The sequence below is a fragment of the Fusarium vanettenii genome (genome assembly GCF_000151355.1).
Source record: "Fusarium vanettenii 77-13-4 chromosome 7 genomic scaffold NECHAsca_81_chr7_3_0, whole genome shotgun sequence".
Lineage (NCBI taxonomy): Eukaryota > Fungi > Ascomycota > Sordariomycetes > Hypocreales > Nectriaceae > Fusarium > Fusarium vanettenii.
Genome location: NW_003315808.1, coordinates 39700 through 59321, shown reverse-complemented (window position 1 = coordinate 59321; position 19622 = coordinate 39700). Strand labels below are relative to the sequence as shown.

Genomic DNA, 19622 nt, shown 5'->3' with positions numbered 1-19622 from the left:
AATGCCATCTGAGAGGGGTTATATAGACCATCCTGTGCTTTTAGGCTTAATTTTGATACTATAAGTAAGCTTAATCGGGACTGTGAAATGGAGTGACTGGGCATGTCTCATTGGTGCGATATTTCCTGTTGTCGTTCCGTAGTTGTCTTGGTAATAGACGTGATTGGTGGTTTCAGAGCATGTTTTCCTTATTTGGAGCTTCGGATGATAAGTGTCCGCGCTAAAGTTCCTCTACATGAACATCTGCCAAGACCTATGTGCTGTCAGGTTGCAGTGGTATTGGGCTTCTAAGTTCCTGAGTCCCTGCCAAAAGATATCCTTCCTCTTACTCCCTAGCTAATACCATCTACTGCCAAAGTTCTGAGGGCTCAACAAGGATTAGTCGAAGTTCCTCTGGTCATACGTGTACGCTTTTGCCAAACTAAAATCAGCGTGGCATGACTTCGTATTTCTCTTTGCTAATGGTCTCACGGTTACTGTAGGCTCCTTCAGTCAGCCATTCGTGTGTTTTGTTGGACGTTTGCTATTGCACCGGATGACCCAGCTGTAAATGTCGTAAATCATGTCGTAGCCACTTTACGTCGGACTTGAAAGTCCATTCAATCTGCAGAGCGATGTCACTATAAGAAGTGATGACTCAATTGTAAAGCTCTCACTCCACCGGAAGAGACCACAAGCTCGGCCCCGGAGCTACCAGGTATGGACGCCACCGTGGGACTCTAGTAAGATAGAGATACTTATGGGACTTGATCAGTCTCAAGGCCAAGATCAGCGGTGTAAAAGAAGATGGAACTTTGATATCAGCTTTCACTAGTTTTTGTTTCCTTGTGGGAGTGCAGTGTCTTGATTTGCCTAGTGTTATAGATTGCCAGGCGTTCTCTTTGGATAAATTCTAAGGTCCCTGGCTTCATAACGCGGCAGTCCGACTCTCGAACGATCTTCGGGCTTAATTAACCTATTAAGGGCTAGGCTATAATTATAATAAAAAATAAATCTTAAATATATTATAATATTATAACCTAATATTAATATAATAGCCTAATTAAACTTCTATAATAATAAAAGAATTATATTTAGTTATATTATTATAAAAGTCTAACTTTTTATAGGTATTTTAGTTATTTTAATTTCTATATAAAAAATAAGAGAATTATTTATTTTTTATTTTCTTAATTTATAATCTCTTAATATTATATTTTTAAATATAATATTTATAAGAATTATAATTAATTAAGTAATTAAAATTAAAAAATTATATAATTATAATATTATTATTAAATATAAAGATTAATATTTTTTAATTTTTAATTTCCTCTTTAAGATATATAACCTCTTTTATAATATATAATTATTATTATTTTATAATATTAATATAATAAAAGCTATTATAAATTAAATTATTAAGCTAAATATTTATTTTAAGCTTATAATCTTAGAAAAAGAGATATTTCTTATAATATTAAAGCACCTAAGGGTATTATAAAACCTTAAATACTTTATATAATATTATAAGCTATTATAGCTTAAAAACCTTAGAGGTAAAGAGCCTAATAAATATTTATTTATTAAGGTTATAAAGAGAAATATAAGCTAGATTAATAGCTTATTAGATATAATCTAATAGCTAAGAGAGGGATAATAAGAGGAAGATTATAGATAAAGTAGGGAAATTAGGGGGGGGGGGATTAAGGTTTTTAAGTTATTAAGTTATAAGAGTAACTTAAGCTATTAGGAAAAAGGAAGGTTTTAGTCATAAAGATAGAAAGGTTTAGGTAATAGCTAAGGAATATAGAAAGGAAAATATTAGTTAGAGCTTAAATATAATATCTCGGCGAATTACTAAATTTATCTAGTTAGCATATATATTATCTTCGAATATAATGCCGACTCTCGAATATTCCGGAGTTGACTTTGACCTCGGTGAGATGACGCAAACATGTTTTATGACAACTTTGTCGACTTTTCTTCGTTTATTAAAGGTATTGTTAAAGGTAGTATCACGTTGCGTCGTGGCGGTGGAACGCAGTAATCGATGAGCTTTTTGATAAGACTTCTGAAACACTATTTCGTCGGGAAACCCTTGTTTCACGATTCAAGTCAAGAGCCACGAGCCCGCTAACTGAGCCTAGGTATTGGTTGACGCAGGCCTGTACTCAAGGCTTGTCTTACCCTACGCCCGGATTTTCAGCTTTACCAACGTTTGTTGATCAAAGAACATCATGGTGAATCATTCTTTTGATCATAAACCTTTCGAGTACGATTCACTTTCATCTCCACGATATATCCGCATATTCTAGCCAGCGAAGCGACTGGGAGACTCTGAACTACTTTCTATCAACGGTCTCCCCCTATCCGAATTGGGGTTGAAGCTATCAGAGCTTGGGGCAATCGGAAATGGGTTGCGCCCAGTTCGTCTGACGAGTATCGTACCCAGCATAAGCACGTCATGGCTGCCAGTGGCTGCTTGTTTTTCATCCCAAGAAGTCTTTATGAGTCCTTATACAAACTTCAGGGAGCCATAAGGGCCCCAATGATATTGATCAGCGGCTTGTTGATAACAGGATGGAACTGACCCAAGCTGTGGAGGAGGGGGAGTTGCACCATGTCACGCAATTTCTTGATCAGGGTGGCAATTACCAATGTCAAGGTTGCTTCGGCGAGACGCCTTTACATTACACAGTCGAGAACTGGTATCCTGACATGGTGAGAAATCTTGAAATCTTCGGCTCAAAAGTGCAAAACGAACCGCTCTAGATCGTGACAGACGCGGTCCAGCCGCTTGTCATTTGCAACGAAAGCGGCGGTGAGGGCAAGAAACTGCTGAAATGTTACGTAGTTGGGATAGCCAGGACAAAGATAGATCTAATCCAACAAACCAAATGGCTTATACAGGAATGCCTTGTTGGACCCATGCAATATCTATCAGCTAGAATGACATTCTAGGGCGCAAAAGGCAAGTTGCAACAATGTCACAGATCTACGGGTCGGCGAGATGGGTCATACAGCGACTGGGAGAAGCAGACGATACGATTTAGGCGGCTTACAATTTTATTTTATACTACACTGAAACATTGCCCGGAAAAGGACTACAAATATTAACTAGGTAGGTAGGAAGTTGGTGATTCACTGATTCATAAGAACCAAACTTTAGAGATACGGTCATGGTTGTCCTTGCGAAATTAATAAGAGTATAGATTTATAATTCACAGAGGAAGGATTGAACATTTAAGCCTATAGGTCTGATCTAAAGTTAAGTTAATTGGGAGCCTATGAATCAAACGCGTTGTATATGACAGAGACTACCTGGCGATAAGCCAAAGTCTTCCGCCTAGGGTATGACGCAGTAGACTTGCAGAGTCAACCAGGCTTGCGAGCGGCGTATTAGTGTTTTTTAACGTGTTTAAACATATGCCGCCCTTCATACCTACCTGTCTAGGTGTTGGACCATATACAAAGTCGCTGCCACCCAGTGACATCTGCTCACTCAACGGAATATCCAACTTAATCTCGATTGAAGCACCACTCCAGAAACGTGTGACCAGCCCCCCTCGCCTGTCCAGATCTCTCCTCCGCCTGTGACTTCATCACGTCCTGCGGCGGCTGCAGGTCACGTCTCCCCAGCGTCGTTCCCAGGGCCATGGCCCCCCAACCCGTCATCAGCAAGCACAGCCCCAACCACGCAAACACCCTCGGGAAGCTCACGTCCGCCACTAACCTCCCCTCGGCCGGTAGCGCCTTGTACGTCTCTGTTTCTTGTACGTCTCTGTTTCTTGGCCGTACCCGTGCGCCAACATCCCCCACGCCGCCAGGTAGCCCTGCCTCAGCAGCTCACCCACGTGGCCATCAACGTTCCCGTATGTAGGTAGCTGCGACGCGTTCATGACCGATAGCATGGTCATCAGGTCCGGCAGCAGCCAAATGGCCTCGTGGACCCAAGAGTTGGGCTCAAACTTGACATCACTGATGGCCGTCTGGTCCTCGACAACGCGTGGCGTGAGGTACGTCGCCCGGCGGCTCGTCGTTACGCCGGCGGTAAAGTTGACGCGACCGATTAGGTAGCAGTTCTCGTGAACGCTGTTGACCCGGGAGCGGACGCGATGGTACCCTAGTGCGTTGACATCGCCGAAGATGGTATTTTTGAGGGCCGAGCATGGCGGGTCCGTCACGTTGTACCGGCCGAGCATGAGAGTAACAATGCGGGTGCCCGAGAAGAGGTACGGCGGCGGCGGTGAGTCGGTCGTGTTGGGCCCCCGACGGAGGTCGGTCGAGTTGAAGACCATGGCGACGCCCTCATGATAGTAGGATAGAGGCGTATCGTCGACGAGCGTTAGGTCATCCCCGTCGACGTCATCCCAGTCGGCGCCTGTGAGTTCATCTTCGGATCGGATCCAGTGAATGTCGTGGATATCGATACAAGGTAGGACGGCGTCTATGAGGATCGAGTCAGGGGGCAACCCATCATTCCCGAAGAGGTGGCGGCACCCGTTGCCCGTGATAGATTTTCCATGCGAGTCGACGGTCGAAGGGTCTGCCCACTCCAGGTTTGCGTATCCGGCCGCTGTCCGGAGTGGTCCCTTCTTGTCAAAGCTTCCTTGTGCGTTGTACCAGTACCAATTATTGTATCCAGTCCTCGACGCAATTGAGGCCACGGACACAACGTTCTGAGACACGCTGAAGCCCACGTTCCAGTTCACAGAACCCGTCAGGATAGGAGCGGTGAAGGCCTGGATCATGATGACCAGAGTCAAGATAGAGATGTTCCAGCTGCTAAAGCTGCGCGGTATCATGCTGATACTTCGCACACCGGGAGGTACTTTCCACTGAATCATCGACGACACGGCCGTCTGGGTTTTATTGTCGTTGGACTTGGAGAGCATGTATCGGCCGCAGGCCCAAAGAACGATGGCCGACCACGACCCCGCGATGATCTTGATCACCACCAAGCTGACTGACACGAGGGTTGTAACATCACTGACTTTGAGGAGTAGCTTGCCGTCGTTGACGCGCGAGCTTTTCTCATCGCCCGCCAGGTACCCATCTAGTGCCAATGCAATCGACAGCGCCAACGCAATGCAGCAACCTGCATGAAGGAAAAGAATGGACCACACCCTTATGACCGAGGTTCGTCTCACGGTGCCTTTGTTCAGGTTATCGCTGGGTTGCTCCTCGGCGGGCTGCTCCTTGGTTTGCGGACTGGACTTTTCCGGAATCCGGACATTGTCGAATAGGGGGAGATTTTCTCCAGTCTCTCGAGTATCGGCCATGTCGTCTGGGAAATGGAGTCTGAGAACTCTGAGGTTCAAAGTTATGTGCACTAGTTGAGACAGTTCTTGGGAGAAAAATGAACCTGTGCCGCGAGCATCATCTGTAAGGGAGGCCACCCGCTTTATGTTGAGCTTTACCGAGCATGCCGCTTTAATTCACTGGTACCGTCACAGCTTTCAAAAGCTCCAGGGAAGAGCACTCCAATCTCCGTTGCAGTTCTGAGATCCACACGTTGTTGTGACTTGTCGACCTTTCAGCCCTCGACTGCTTTTGCGTTTTCAGCAAAGCCACGACATCCAAGAAGGCCCACCACAAGGTTGTATTATTGTCTTGTGCATCAACTGATATCCATCAACGGCCAATCGCCGCTTGTAATAGCGGACAAAAGCGTGACAACCCTTCGGGAGTTGCAGTTGCCAAGACTGTCACTGTACTCAGCGGTTTGTTCGATTAATAACTCTTGTAAACAAGTGTGCAAGAAGCTTACGCCAAGCAATGAACAATTCTCGCTATTTCCACTGTAATTGGCCAGGTTGAAAGGAGTGTGGAGACTGGCTCTAGACGTTTGTTCAGCTTGCCAGCCAGGTTGCATTCATCATTAACCGACTTGCATTACCGAGCTCACTTTCGCCCTGGGTCCCTGTCGATGTCTAGGGACCTAACGTCTTGGCGAGCCCTTGCCAACACCAGCCTGATGCCTTGCCGTTCCCTGTCGAAACTGATCTGAATATCATAATCCTGTAGCCGTCAGACGTCTCCTCAGGTCGAATACGCCGGCCTGACTGTGGCAGGCAAACTCATCTCGATAGAGCCAGAGAAATGACATCAAAGAGCAGAAGGGGTGCTATGGAACACCCCTATCAGAGGCAGCGTCTTGCGAACCATTTGGCAGTTAGGGGGCCGTTCGCTTCGGACCAGGCTGAGGCACCGTCCTCATTTTGACAGCCTCCGACGGCCAATCGAACGGCTGAATGATGCAGTAGCCAAGAACGCCACAGTGAAGAATTACTGACAGACTCAACTTAACACGCGTGACCAAGATTGCGCGGATTCTCCCATGTCAGTGAAACTCTCCAGGCTTGATCAAAATTTGGATCTTGAGCCTCTGGTGTTAGAGAGCACCGAGCCTGACATACCTGCCATCACGCCACAGATACTACCATAGTTGCTTTAGGTTATTACCTAGCCTGAAATGCAGGTAGGCCGCCTGGGGACACGCTGCTGTACTAGTAAGAGTCTGCATAGCAGTATGAAACCTACACCAAGAATTACGTTTCGGCAGCCTTGGAATGGACTCAATGGAGCCGCAATCTCACGCAGCCCAAGTTGCTGCACCCGTAATCAGGAGGCTCTAACGTCACTCAACGTCCAATGCATGAACAATTCCTGGCTGAACCAGAGGTGGCCGGCTTTACGTACACATGAGGGGGTTGAAATTGTTATCTTATCCCACCTGCATGTCCTTTCAGCCCCAGGCAGGGATAGCAGCAACCTTGCAGTTTTGAGATCATCCATGGGGGCCGAAAATAAATCCCTCAACTTTTCGCTTATCCTTCCAGCTGCCGAGAAGAGAGAGAGTGGCCTGCCAAATAATGACCCCCGAAGAATGTCCTGCCAGAGAATAAGGCGGCGGCGAGCGAGGATGGCAAGCTTCCGGGCGGTGGCAATGATAATTCCGAGGGTTTCGGAGACGGTTCATGAGTCTCTAGGTGGATAGCAGGCTCTCTCTCGTCTGCAAGCCACTTCCAAACGACGTGCCAAAAGAACACGGTGGGGGGAAGTGACCAGGCTGCCCAAGAGACTTTAGCTTGTCCGCCGTCAGGGCCAGGCTGCGTTCGTCATTGGTCGATATGCAGACTCTGGCCTCGTTGTTGTCATGCGCAATGTAGTTTGTATGCATGGTTTAAGTTAGAAGCAGGCAAAGTCACTCCGCTTATCCTTTTTCTATGGTAGATCTAACTAGTCCTCAATAGTTCATTTTATCTGTTGCAAACTGTCATATATTCATTCGCATCACCTTAGAGTCCAGTGATTCTGTGCACTTATCGCCAACTGTGGAGACTATGAACGTCTATGATCCGCATGTATTCAAATCCACCAAGTATCTGAGAGACTCAGAGAGAATGTTTCTCATGAACAACGGCCCTACTGTGCGTTCCGAATCTGTACGCAATCTGTTCATCAAACATGGCGTTGTCGATGGCCTTGGTCTTATCCTTCTTCATAAACACTTTGAACTCGGCGACGGTCAGGCTCTCGTCGATTACAACAGCACATCAATGGCCTGGGATCTCAAGGATACTACAGTCTCCGGCAAGGGTGTCGTGCAGGAGCACGGTGGATTCATCAAGCCAGGTGCATGGCTCCTGTCTCCCACCAAGAAACGACTGATTTTTTACGAGTTCTGTTTTCATCATCACAATGCAACAAATAACCTCGCTTACAGCCAAACTACTCTGCTCTATTTGACAGAAGAGTTCGTCGACGAATTCTCCGAGATCCTTCACCAAGATAATCTCACTGGTGTTCTCGGAGTCTGTCTGCTCAAGTCGCCGCTCAGCACAGAGATTGAAACATCGGAAGGCCATGCGAACATTTCCGTGCCCGTTACCGATGATACGGTCTTTGGCCCCTTGAACTCGATCGAGGCTATCTAGAACTACAAGGTCAACGACTCTGATGACAACCCACCTCTCGTGGGCCTCTGATTAAAATTTCACTGCAATTATATTTGCAAGGCTTCAGATGATACCCACGTCTCCAGGCATATTCCAAGGCGTACGGGAAACTGAGGGTTAGATAAGGGCTATGGAACAAGAGGAGTGGAAGGGTAACGTTAGCAAGAAAACGCACATCAAATAGCTTGAGGCACTTTCGTGATAAAGGACCAAATCTCTTGATTGTTACAGTTCTGCTTATACTACGGAACAGTCTTTAACCTTCTTGCTGCCTCTGACATTAAACGCAGTCTTCGTTTAGTAGCTGTAACGTCCTTACCAATCCTCTCTCTCTGCATATTCAGGACTTGTTGCTGCATGTCTCTCGCTATATGGTACTTTCCCTGGTTAGACTCATTCGCGGCTACCATGGTCATGATTTGAAGGGTTCTTGGGCGGGCTTCCCCAAATCATCCCCTACTCTGTTCAAGCGCCTGATTCAAAGTTGCATCTGCTTCCTCCAGCCTTCTCTGGCTACATATTGCAGAGCTCAGATTCATAAGTGCGTCCAGGGCCTGCTCCTCGTTTATACCGGCTATCCGACGCTTCATCTATACCATTCCCGCAAATACCTTCTCAACCTAGTAAAACTTCTATTCATTAAGGAAGGTTACGCCGAGCTCATGGAGAGTTTTTAAATGTCTCATGACCAGATTTACCCCGAGTCTCCTCAGAAATCTCCAATGATTGGTGACATAGCTGTTCCACCTCGGATAGCTTCATTACGAGACAGAGTGCCTGGATCAGACGCCTTGCAGTTGAGAGCATCTCAGCATGAATGTCCCCCAAGGTTGTTTTCCGGATGCGAACACTTCATGAAGCAATCATTCGGCGTTGGCGTAGTCTCTGCGAGCTCTGGAACATGATGCCAGCGTTTCATTAGGCTTTAGGGTATAGGGATGCTAGTCGCCACCGATCTCCCTGCAAATTCGACGAGCTTCTTCAGCCCTTGCCAGTGAAGTTTGAACAAGACATTATCTTGACCTCATAACCCGCCATTTTTATGAGAACGTGGCATCTCTGGAGCATGGGGTCGGAGACAACCCGCAACGACTTGCGTAAAGCCGTCTCTGCATGGGGGAGGATGCTATCCCACGTACCCCAACTTTCGAATGTCAAGACTGGAGGGAAACACCGGGAAACGACCTCTAGTGCAGTATTTGTGTATTGTTTCAGCAAGTGATTCTTCTTAAACCAACTCTGTAGGCAATCCTGGACTAGTTCATGCATTTCGAATGCGCCTGGTGATTTTCCTTAGTAAACCAGATCAAACGACTTGAGTGAACCCATGGCTGTACGAAAACTCAGTGAATTTTCATCCTCCAACCGAACCATAGAAATTGGGATCGATTGTCCATTCAGAAATGCCATGAGTGGTAGAATATGAGACTCCCGAGGATCTCGAGCTCTGATGTCGTCAAACGTCTTTTGCCAGGTTAAGAAGATAGCGTTTGTTGCTTCAACATCTCTCTTGGGATCATATTATGGTTTTTCTAGTAAACCGGCCTTGATGGAGCTATCTCGCAATATCTCCAGGTGTTGATGGAGATGCACACCTTTGGCCCTCACGTAGACAGGTTGGCTGGGATATGGCTAATGGTAAACAGCGCAAGAGCTGAAGCAATTCTTGTATGCGGTCGTCGGGAATCATCTGCTCATCCATATTGCCACTCAGGAGAAGCCTCTGGGAGTCGAGTAGACCAAGGTGCGAAACATGGATTTGGCTTCGCCCGGCAAACTCTGCCACTCTTCTCCTGCGACTGGCCAAGAGCACGAGACCTCTCGTCGATTTCGGGATATATCGTACCATTCCTGACACTTTGTTGGTTTCTGCAGCGAATCTGGCTGAGCTGCCGAAAAATGCATCTTCGTCATCAGCACTGTCTATGGCGAGAATCCAGCTCGATGTATCTTGATCGTGAAGCCACGTTAATATAGAGTCCATGGCTTGTGATATTGGAACCTGTGCCGCCATTATGCCGCAGAGTTTATGTCTGCCAAGCAAACGAAGGGTTTTAAGGTAATCCTTTTCGAATCTTCTACTGCTGCTAGCATTTGTCCAAAACACGTGAGCCCCGGGAAACTGGTTTTTGAATAGGTAGCAATACTGCACAGCAATCTGAGACTTTCTAAATCTGCAGGCAGCATCATTCAGGCCTTAATATGATTCCATTTGGCGCATATATCTACATACCCGATGCTTCCAATGCCGTACAGAGCCAACCATCGCTCACCTCCACGAACCATTCGGGATATAGCTTCAAAACTTGGTCTCGGCCCACAAAGCCCCAGTCTTGAGGGAATGGAATCAATGAATGTCTATCGGCTTCGCAGTCCCCAGCTCATGCCAGTCAGAATAGAGTCGACCTGCCTCATCAGTTAACAACTCACGTGGCGTGCAGGCGGATAGGAACCTGGCCAAGCCTCGAGAAGGGCCTTCAAGACGGCTGCAGCTATCACTGCCACGTATATATGCCAGGTATCACTCTCATTGCTATGCGCATGGTCGCATACGCCTCTAATTAAAACGCGTGGAAGGTGATCCCACACCCCGACACTCTCCATCATAAATGCGATGACATTGTCCCGTGATGCAATGATATCACGATCTTGACCAGAATTCATGACTGTGTCGCCAGAGGCAATTAGTCCAAAATGCCCCTTTGGGTCTGGTCCCTTCTGCAGCCCGGCTGGGCTCAGTTGGAGCCGATGGCGTGGGATCATGTCCTGTGCGAGGACACACCCCAGCTGGTCGCAAGTCTCCTCGGCTGCTTCTTTGCAGATCTGATGATCTATGGTTTTACATTTGGCGCACAGAGAACATGCGGCCGAGTCTTGGTGCCTGTGTCGATAGTGGCAAGAAAAAAGAAGATCTTTGTCTGGGCCTGGATAACCAACCTCCTCCTTTCCAAGCGCTTTGTAGATAAGCGGAAGTAGACGAGAAGGTATCGGCTTAGCCGACTTCGAGCTCTCAAGCTGTTTAATCTTGCCATGAGCGATCGGATCTCCAGGCTCTGTCTGCCAAGAGACTCGGTGAGGGTGGCCTTTCGAACAAATCGGTCAGGAAACTGGCGTCCAAAGTCATATGCGACGATCCCCTCGCTGAGAACGACATCGCCCATAATCACTTCCTCCTTGTTTGTTTGAGGACAGGCCCCACATATTCCAATGATAAATGCTACTTGCAATGCTCGGAAGCTGCTGTTGAGACGTGCTGCCACACCCGATGCTGCTTTCTTACGCATTCCGGGCATGCGCACAAGAGCTACATTGTGGTTCCTAATGTGACTGATCGAATAGAAATTCGGGTCTCTATCCCTTTTCCCCAAAATGTATCCATTCTCGTCCCAGAAGCCATCAAATGCAGGTTCAACAGCGTCTCTTAATGTCGTCCCGGCAAGTTGGTCTGATGGGGCTGAGACTCATGGCGTCATAAATTGGCAGTTATATAAGGAATGCGAGATCAGATCGGTCGTTCCCTGGCAGGATGAGAGAGTGGGCAGAGACATTGTGCCTCTCCTATCCCCTATGAAATCCAGAGTGAGGTGGCATGACCTTGGCTGACTTCGTCCCAGAGCCGCATGGAAGAATATGAATCCCAGCCGAATGGCAACCTCTCGCCCTTATCCGCGAACTTCTTCAAGCGCGTCAAGCCTGGCTCCTTTACCACTGGCGAAATATGCCTAGTTCTGCGTCCTTAATGTGACGCGAAGTAAACCAGTTCTACTGGATTTGATTTCGCTCTATAGAAATGATAGGCCAGCACAAAGTGCTCTCTAGCTTGACAACCCGGCCATGGTCTATAGCTTCGGCTGCTTCCACAGAAGCACCTCCGATAAGACGGAACCAGTGGTGTGGAATCAAGAATTATAGCAAGGGCCTCACTACATAAGCTGTGTTCCGCATAAAGTACGCGCTCGCGGAAGGTTAAGACTGAAGCAAGGAAGAGTTTGGATTCTATTCAAGAATTACAACTATCTATATGATTAAACTAGTTTCTTCCATGCAGTTCGGTTTAATCCGTTGAATCCATCCAAGAGCCGTTGGAATATCCGAACGATGCGTGGAACAGTAGAGTTTCCAATACGGACCTGTTCCCCCATCCACTCCCGCGATAAGCGATCATAGTCTTTATCCCAGCTTTCCTTGCCCATTTCTTTCTGGATAACCATATCCCCTAGTACGCCATCCGCTACTGTTAGCAATGCTGCAACTGTCCGACACAATGTTTCTACCCCGCAACAGCTCACACTGCCCTCTCCCACAGCGCTTCCCCTATTGCCACCGACATCCTCATAGTTAATAGGGCGACATACTACATTCGGGAAACGACATCGCAAACACTGCTTTCCCTCCCCCTCCTCAGCCCCCCTAAGGCCTGACCACCTGTGTAGCAGCGTCATCGCGGACTTGGATTCGCTGCGCAACGTACACGCTTCCATATCATGGAGATAGCAAGTCTCGCTCCATTCGTACGTCAAACATAGTTGACAGCGAATTCCGCCCCTACGCCATGCTCGCAAACGCGCTCCCAGGGTGGATAAGTAAGCCGCGTCCTCCCAATACCCAAAAGAGCGCTCTCCCTCGTACTCTGCCACATCCAGTGCCTCTTGGATGTTGGAGCGCAGTAAGGACCTGGCCTCCTCATCTGGGGCATCTCTTTTCGCTACCGTTTTGCTCTTCCGGGGATCAAGATAAGGTTGGGGTTGTTGTTTCATGATGATATAATCCATTTCAGGGCTCGGGAGGTTCAATTCAGCTCGACGCCGGTCGACTTCCTTCTCGATCCATAGATCTTCCACAACCACATCCAACCGACAGAAGACGCACAACATGACCATGACGTCTTGGCTGCCCCACGGCATCGGAGAGAGGAGCCATCCCTCTGTCCCCCAATGCTGGTTAAAGCGGATATGGCTCTGGTTACGCCAGGCCTCAATCTGATCCCAGAACGTGTGCGTGTCGGTGCCAGGAACACCTGAAAGGGAGAACGCACACATGGCCGAGACTGTGTTAACAACGACTTCGCGGAACTCGCATCGGCTCCCATCCTGCCTCTGCCACCCTCGCGCGAGCGAAGATTGACAGGCATACTTATCTCCTCCCCACGGGGGCGCATCCCACTCGGAGGCTATGTCTGTTGTGCTTTGGTTCGCCCACGCTGGGCAGCAAGACCGGGGCAAACTACAGTCTCCGCACCAAGGAACCGGGCCATATCCCTGTATCCCATTTGCCTGAAGCTCTACTATCCGCTCCCAGAGACGGGCGCGGATGGAGCGGGCCCGAGACCCTTCGACTCGGGGGCATGTTGAAAGGAGATGGTCATCGCAGGCGGGATCTCGGTAAAGAAGGCAGAGCGGACATCGGACAGACCATCGCTCTAGTTGTTTCTGGACCTTGTCCTCATTGACAAGATGGTCGCTCTGATCATCCCTCCAATTCTCGCGCCAACGGTGTGGATTGGGAGATTCCCAGTGTCTCCTCTCGCACCACAGTGATATATCTTGCTTCGACCATGTGCTGATAGTCACGGCCAACCTTGATGGGTTCAATAAACGGTTGTGATACCGATGGATTAATGAACCGTCCAGTTCCTCTTGAACAGAGCATTTAGCTCGGGCTGATCGCACCGCCAGGCTCACAGATTCGCAGTGTCGTAGTCCCGTAGGCCAATTTGACCGGGACAGGGCTGAAGGATGCAGGTTGACAGTGTCGGTATCGGACAACTGGCTCTGGTGACCACCTTCATCGTCTGGAGGCAAGAGTTCATCAGCCTGTTTATGATACCAGACCGTCCTTGACCAGAGCGCAAGCTGCCGCATCATCTCAATGCCTCCGATGCCTTGGTCTGTGAAACCTTGAAGGAGAAAGTCCACCACCATCTCGTCATCAACCCTCAGGCTTAGCGCTATATGCTGGTTCTCGTACCATTTCGCCGCTGCATTCCGCATATCGTCCATGAATGACGTAGCATGGGATTGGTAGAGCCCGATAATTGTATCACGGAGCAGATGCTTTCCATATCGGCAAGTTGACTCGAAATCCCTCTCAATCCAACCACCAGGCCTAGTGTTCGACCATCTACCACAGATCTGCCTGGGCAGGAAGCAGTTGTAACATGCGGTGTCGGGAGCTCTTCGTTCTGCGTAGATGGCGTTGCCAAACTCGGTTTCCATCGCTTCGGTACCACCATGGACGCACTCGCGCAGGTTATGAAAGACGCCTTCGCCCTTGCGTCCGTTCCCGATGCAGAAGCTGCATTTCTGCCACCACCAGTCGATGGTCGCTGCCCACCTCTTCACCACAATGTCTCCATCAGGCCGATTGGGAGTTGATCCAAGTGCATCAAGCCTGGTTGGAGCTACGTTACTCGGACAAACCCCAGGCGGGTTCAGGGGTAGGTTATCGAACGGTGGCAATCCTAGCCGATAATTCTCTCGGACATAAAAGCCAACTGTCAGTGCCTCGAAGACGAAGAGGAGCCTCGGTATCCAGCTGTCTTTGTGGGGAATTCGATGCTCGAACCAGGCTCGGGCGCTCCGTTCTAGGAACAGGTCCACCTTGTCGTTATCTGATGCTAACTTGGCCAGCATCTTGGCAAAGAATTGGTCGTCATATGAGCACAGAGCTGCAATGACCCTCCTCATGACTGGTTTTCGCTTGCAGTGGCCATCGAAACTCGGCTTCGATTGAAGCTCCTTCACCAGTCTTGCCTTGTCCTGTTTGGACCTTGCATCATGGATGCTCTGGGACAGGCAAATATCTCGGCACGGGAACCACGTATGCATGCACATACTGCAGGATCCAGGGTCCCCCAAGAACTTGGGGATACTGAGGCTCTCCAGCCATTTGAGAATCGACCTTGCTTTGTCACAGCCGTGCCAGCGATCACATTGTTCCATTGCGTGACCCGGCTGCGTGTTCCCGTTCATGACAAAGCAGAACTCGCACCCAACTGTCTCCCACCACTCCAACGTCGCGTATGCCTTGTCGAGGCGTTTTTCGAGCCTGCTAGTACTGCCCTCGGTGTCTCTTGCGCGTTCCTGGATTAGATTGATGATCAAATCCTGCTGGTGGACCGTAAATGTGCTCAAAGGTGACTTGGTCGAGCTAAGGAGTAGTCCTGCGAATTGTTCTTCAGACCGAGGCTCCCCCTCGTAGTCAGATGGGAATTGATTTTGCGTAGGAATGAATGCGGATGCTATTGCTTCTTCTAGGGCAGACGATCCAGCTTGCGTCCGATAGCGTCTTCTCCTTTTCGCCGGTGGCGATCGCAAGCGTTCGGGGCTTTGACGCGTCCGCGACACGCGTGAACCACGAACGCGTTCCGGCGAATGGCGACTGCGCCGACTGATCTCCTCGTCCATGTTTCTCGAGTTGTGCAGACAAATTCGATCGATTAGTTAGTTAGATAATTGCCGGATGAATCTATGTGCAGTAGGTAAAGTAGAGACAAAGAGGAACGTGTAGAGAGGCCTGCCGGCTGATTGAGCAAGGTCTAGAAACGCAAGGATGTCTGAGGGAGAAGCATTTCGGATCAATACTAATCCGCAGCGCCCCATTTTGAGCCCCTTTGATTGGTGTGACAGGCATACCCTCCAATGATCACATCTCTCATTGCCAGCGGAGACGGTTGAAAGAAGCAATACGAGGCCATTTATTCTCAAGCCATCTATCTGGTTGATTTGAAGAAAAATACAAGTTATCAGCCAAGTTGTGAGGATGAATGTCGAATCTCCGTACCCCATTATCGGCCGTTGGGATGACATTGAATTGGAACCCTGAGTTCCCTGTCTTATCCGTCCTTTGCCGTCTGCAAGACCTTTGTAAATGCCACATTTTGGCGTAACTGTCTCGGTTGCACCGTGGCCGTGCTGACAAATGTATTGGAAAAGGTCTAGCGACGAGAAGAGGTTATCCACAAAGACGTGATTTGTCTACTCTGGCAACAGGTTAGTAAGGGAAATACGACGAATTAAGTCAAGTTAAATACTATGATCATATACTCGGCTTCTGTGATGACGTGATTAACTTTTTGGACCTCGTTAGCCCCGTTAGGAACCCTCCATTGGCCGCTTCTTCCCTTGCCTTCCCTTCTCCCTCGTTGTGGTGCCGCTACCCCAGACCCCCGTTCTCTTTCTTCCATTTGGCAACAGGATTTCTTGGAAATGGCCTTTCATCGCTGCTTGTAATTCGCGTTGTATTTCTCTAGTTTGTTATCCGCCTGTATCTCCAAGTTTAACCCTATCTTCGGTCACCTTGAGCTACCTCAACTGAGGATGAAGATGAATATACGGACAACTACTGGTGTCTGGATTTAGCTTCTTCTCTCTTCTTCGCGTCCTAGGATAGTATTAATGTTCTCCAGATATATTCGGAATTTGTCTTGTCATCGGCTGCCTAGTTCGGGATCACGTCGTACAGCTATACTTTTCACCATACAAGCTGACAATACCAACCCACTTCCCATATTCCTATCATTTAACACTTATCGCTGGCAGAGCGGATGACTTTTGATGCATATGGCTCGAGGGAATAAGGCCTCAGTGCTCAAAAATAGTCGTCAGTGTTATTCTTAGCTTCATCATCCTCTGCGTCTACGAGGGCGGAGAGGAAAAAGCAAACAGACTAGTAAGGTTGACCAAGTTCTGATAGATGGCTCTCTACATTTCAGCATACAAGATATCCAACCTGACCTACGCGGGTAAAAATGCCTTTCTATGAAGTCACATTGTCCTAAAGAGTCTCTAGGCTTAGGACGTTGACATGGTTGGCAATTTCCATGCGGCCTCTACTAGCCATCACATGCCAGACGCGACGCATGTTCCTCCGTTCCTCCTCTAGGCAAAGCAACTTCAACCGTGCCGGCTGACATTGACCATCCGTCATGCGGATTGGCGGTGCTGCGAAAATGACGAGCCGCTCTGATTCGAGACCAAGTAGATCAAAGGGGGTGTGGCAGCTACCATAAACCCAAACGTCCTCCGCACCGAGATAAAGACGGTTACGAGCAAGACAGACCAGCTGAGTTAAATCTTGACGCAGATAGGGTTCCTCTGGTCCTTGAAACGACTTGATTGCGATTGGGGCAATGAATAATTAGATGAACCCTCCAGCGCGGCCCTCATCGTTCCACCACATCCCATCCATCTGGGCCGTTCCCAAGTCGGATTCACCCCCTCGACCTAACCGCTTAGCCCCGTGCAAAGAGAACATACTTTAGACCTGCCTCTGCCACCTACCCTCACGGGCCTCACCCGGCTTCAGCCACCTTCCCCTACCACATAAGTGCACCGGCGAGCATGATATTTGCTTACTTGCTGCAAATTTATTAAGATACTCTTTGCTGCATGCTCCTTTTCGTAAACCATCAATCGCTTCACCCTGAGGCAAGCCCAGTCCTAAATCATAGCTACCTCCGCACTAGGATCTTTAAGGCTCCAATGCAGTCACTCACGACGCATGGTAAACTCCGCCGACACGACTCGCCATATCCTCTCCTACCTCTTATCATCGTCCGTGTCTTCCAGACGGCTTCTTTCCTCGTCGTAATCCCCACCGTCTCATATCTTCTATTTCACTTGCACAACCGGTATGTCTTTCTTCACCTGGTGAGAAACAATTAGTTCAACACGATCGGTAATCTCCTCAATAACTGACAATGCCACCTGTGTAGCTCTCTGCAGCCTCGTATTTCACCCTCCTGCAACTAGGCGCTGTAACTATTGTCTCTCGATTCTATCCTTTGCCTCTGGCCATGCGCCTCATCATCGACACCGTTGGCTGTTCGCTCTGGATCGCTGGGTTTTCCTTCATGGCCGCCTACGACTTGAAGCATAAGATCCTGGCGCGCTGCATCGGACACTTGATCTGCACGCTCTACAAGGTGATGTTCACTTCTGCGACTGTTGGACTGTAAGCTTGCCCCATTTTGCCCTCCCATATTGCATTGCACGTTTGCTTTGAACAGGAATGAATCAGTCCAAGGACAGACTGATATCTTTCACTCGTTTTGTACAAAAAGCTTCCGGACTGCTCACGCCCCTGCTTTATTCAAGGCCATCTGCGCTTGCAAACTGCTCCCGGAACGGGCATTATCTTTTCTGACGTACCCCTTATTCATGTGGGTAAGATGCACCAACATGGGTTGTCACCGGCTTACAACTTTAGGCAAAACTTCAATGCACGCTCTATTTCTAGTGCCAAGTTGATTACGCCAGTCAGATCCAAAGAATAACAATACAAACATGAGACTGGGAGGATTTTCGCCCGGCCCGACGGCCCCGCTTCCCGCTAAACCACCCAGAAAGTCAGGACTAGAAAACTAGCTGGGCCTGCTTTATCATGTCATAAAGCTCCTTCTCAACATTAAAAAGACCTATCCTAACATAATAGCAACTTGCGCGGATGAATAATAATAGATAAACCCTAAAGTTGCGTGCAGCCAATAGCAAGCAGGCCACCCTATAGATAAAAAGGCTTAGCAGTGTCAGATAGTTAGAAGGGAAAAGTACTAACATGGCTATTGTCATTGCAGCATAGTGGGGTGGCGGGACAGCTCCCAGCATTTGTAATAGATGAGCCTGAAAGTAAACGTTAGATTCCTAAAAGCAGGACAGAGGGGAAATCTTACATGTTGCCCCAATGAGAATGTTCGAATCCCGAACAACAATACCAAGCAAGCTCAAGATTAGGCTGATTACCCCATTACGTTGGGTTCCAACAGTCTGGCAGCATTGCAGACTGGCTGGTGCCTGGCACAGGCCAGAAGGTGCAGTTGTGGATGTGGCAGCGGCGGTTGATTCTGTGGTAGACTCGGCCATAGATGTCGTCGTTGATGCCGGTATGGTCTCAGTTGTGGTCGTTGTATCGTCGGTAGACTGCGCAGTTGATAGAGTGACTGCGGAAGTTGTAGTCACGTCAACAAGTGCAGTGGTTTCGGAGCTGGTCGTCAAACTGCTCTCGACGGTGGATGGTCGGCAGGGACCCGCCAAAGCAGCGCCGAAAACAATTGGCAATGCCAAGGCAGTGAATCTCATTTTGACGGATCGAGTGACTGACTTTGAGCACTTCGAAAAGAGAAAGGAGTTAGAAATGCGGAAGGAGAGGAAACGGGAACATGTCCAGCGCTGCAGACTAAATAGATGGTGATGGTACTAGCTGAGCTACTGCCAATAGTTTCCTAATAGTCTATGGGCTACAGTGGGTCTCAAAAAGTAACGACACATTTTCCCGTACCCCGCTTTTACTTCTACCTCCACCAAAATCATCACCAACTTCAATCGTTCATCACGCAGTCAATTTACGTCCAAATGGCCCCAAAAAGACATCATTCTCCTCATACGCGAACGAGGATTGTTTGGAGATACAATTCGGGCGTGTCGGCCGCCCAGATCGCGCGGGAAGAGGGCGTCTCTCGACATGCAATTTACGGTGTGGTACGAAGATATCGCGACCAAGAGAGTGCCGCGGACCAACCCAAGTCCGGCCGGCCGCGCATCATTGGAGAGAGGGAAAGAAGGAGAATTTTGAGGGTTATTGCCCAAGATCCTCATCTTCAGATACGTGAATTGATTGAGGAAGCTGGGTTAAGCTGCTGTAGGGCGACTTTAATCTCATACCTACGAAAAGAAGGAATCA

At 48.6% G+C, this 19622-nt stretch overlaps 5 protein-coding genes across 5 annotated transcripts; 1 reads left to right on the top strand and 4 right to left on the bottom strand.

The window, feature by feature from the left end:
- Positions 1 to 3710: 3710 nt before the first annotated feature.
- NECHADRAFT_82263 (uncharacterized protein) lies at positions 3711 to 5264 on the bottom strand (the record flags this gene model as incomplete). The annotated part of the gene is made up of 1 exon (XM_003040080.1): positions 3711 to 5264. The coding sequence occupies one exon, from the start codon at positions 5262 to 5264 to the stop codon at positions 3711 to 3713; it is 1554 nt and encodes a 517-aa protein (XP_003040126.1).
- Positions 5265 to 7141: 1877 nt separating this feature from the next.
- On the top strand, positions 7142 to 7922 carry NECHADRAFT_82262 (uncharacterized protein; the record flags this gene model as incomplete). The annotated part of the gene is made up of 2 exons (XM_003040086.1): positions 7142 to 7150; positions 7239 to 7922. 2 exons carry the CDS (start codon positions 7142 to 7144, stop codon positions 7920 to 7922), a joined length of 693 nt encoding a protein of 230 aa, XP_003040132.1.
- Positions 7923 to 9464: 1542 nt separating this feature from the next.
- NECHADRAFT_82261 (uncharacterized protein) lies at positions 9465 to 11227 on the bottom strand (the record flags this gene model as incomplete). Its single annotated transcript, XM_003040079.1, has 5 exons — positions 9465 to 9575; positions 9790 to 10117; positions 10177 to 10301; positions 10374 to 10766; positions 10805 to 11227. The coding sequence occupies 5 exons, from the start codon at positions 11225 to 11227 to the stop codon at positions 9465 to 9467; spliced, it is 1380 nt and encodes a 459-aa protein (XP_003040125.1).
- A 682-nt stretch (positions 11228 to 11909) lies between these two features.
- NECHADRAFT_82260 (uncharacterized protein) lies at positions 11910 to 15349 on the bottom strand (the record flags this gene model as incomplete). Its single annotated transcript, XM_003040078.1, has 2 exons — positions 11910 to 11939; positions 12074 to 15349. 2 exons carry the CDS (start codon positions 15347 to 15349, stop codon positions 11910 to 11912), a joined length of 3306 nt encoding a protein of 1101 aa, XP_003040124.1.
- Positions 15350 to 18410: 3061 nt separating this feature from the next.
- NECHADRAFT_106229 (uncharacterized protein) lies at positions 18411 to 19021 on the bottom strand (the record flags this gene model as incomplete). The annotated part of the gene is made up of 3 exons (XM_003040077.1): positions 18411 to 18446; positions 18501 to 18565; positions 18616 to 19021. The coding sequence occupies 3 exons, from the start codon at positions 19019 to 19021 to the stop codon at positions 18411 to 18413; spliced, it is 507 nt and encodes a 168-aa protein (XP_003040123.1).
- Between the last annotated feature and the right edge of the window lie 601 nt (positions 19022 to 19622).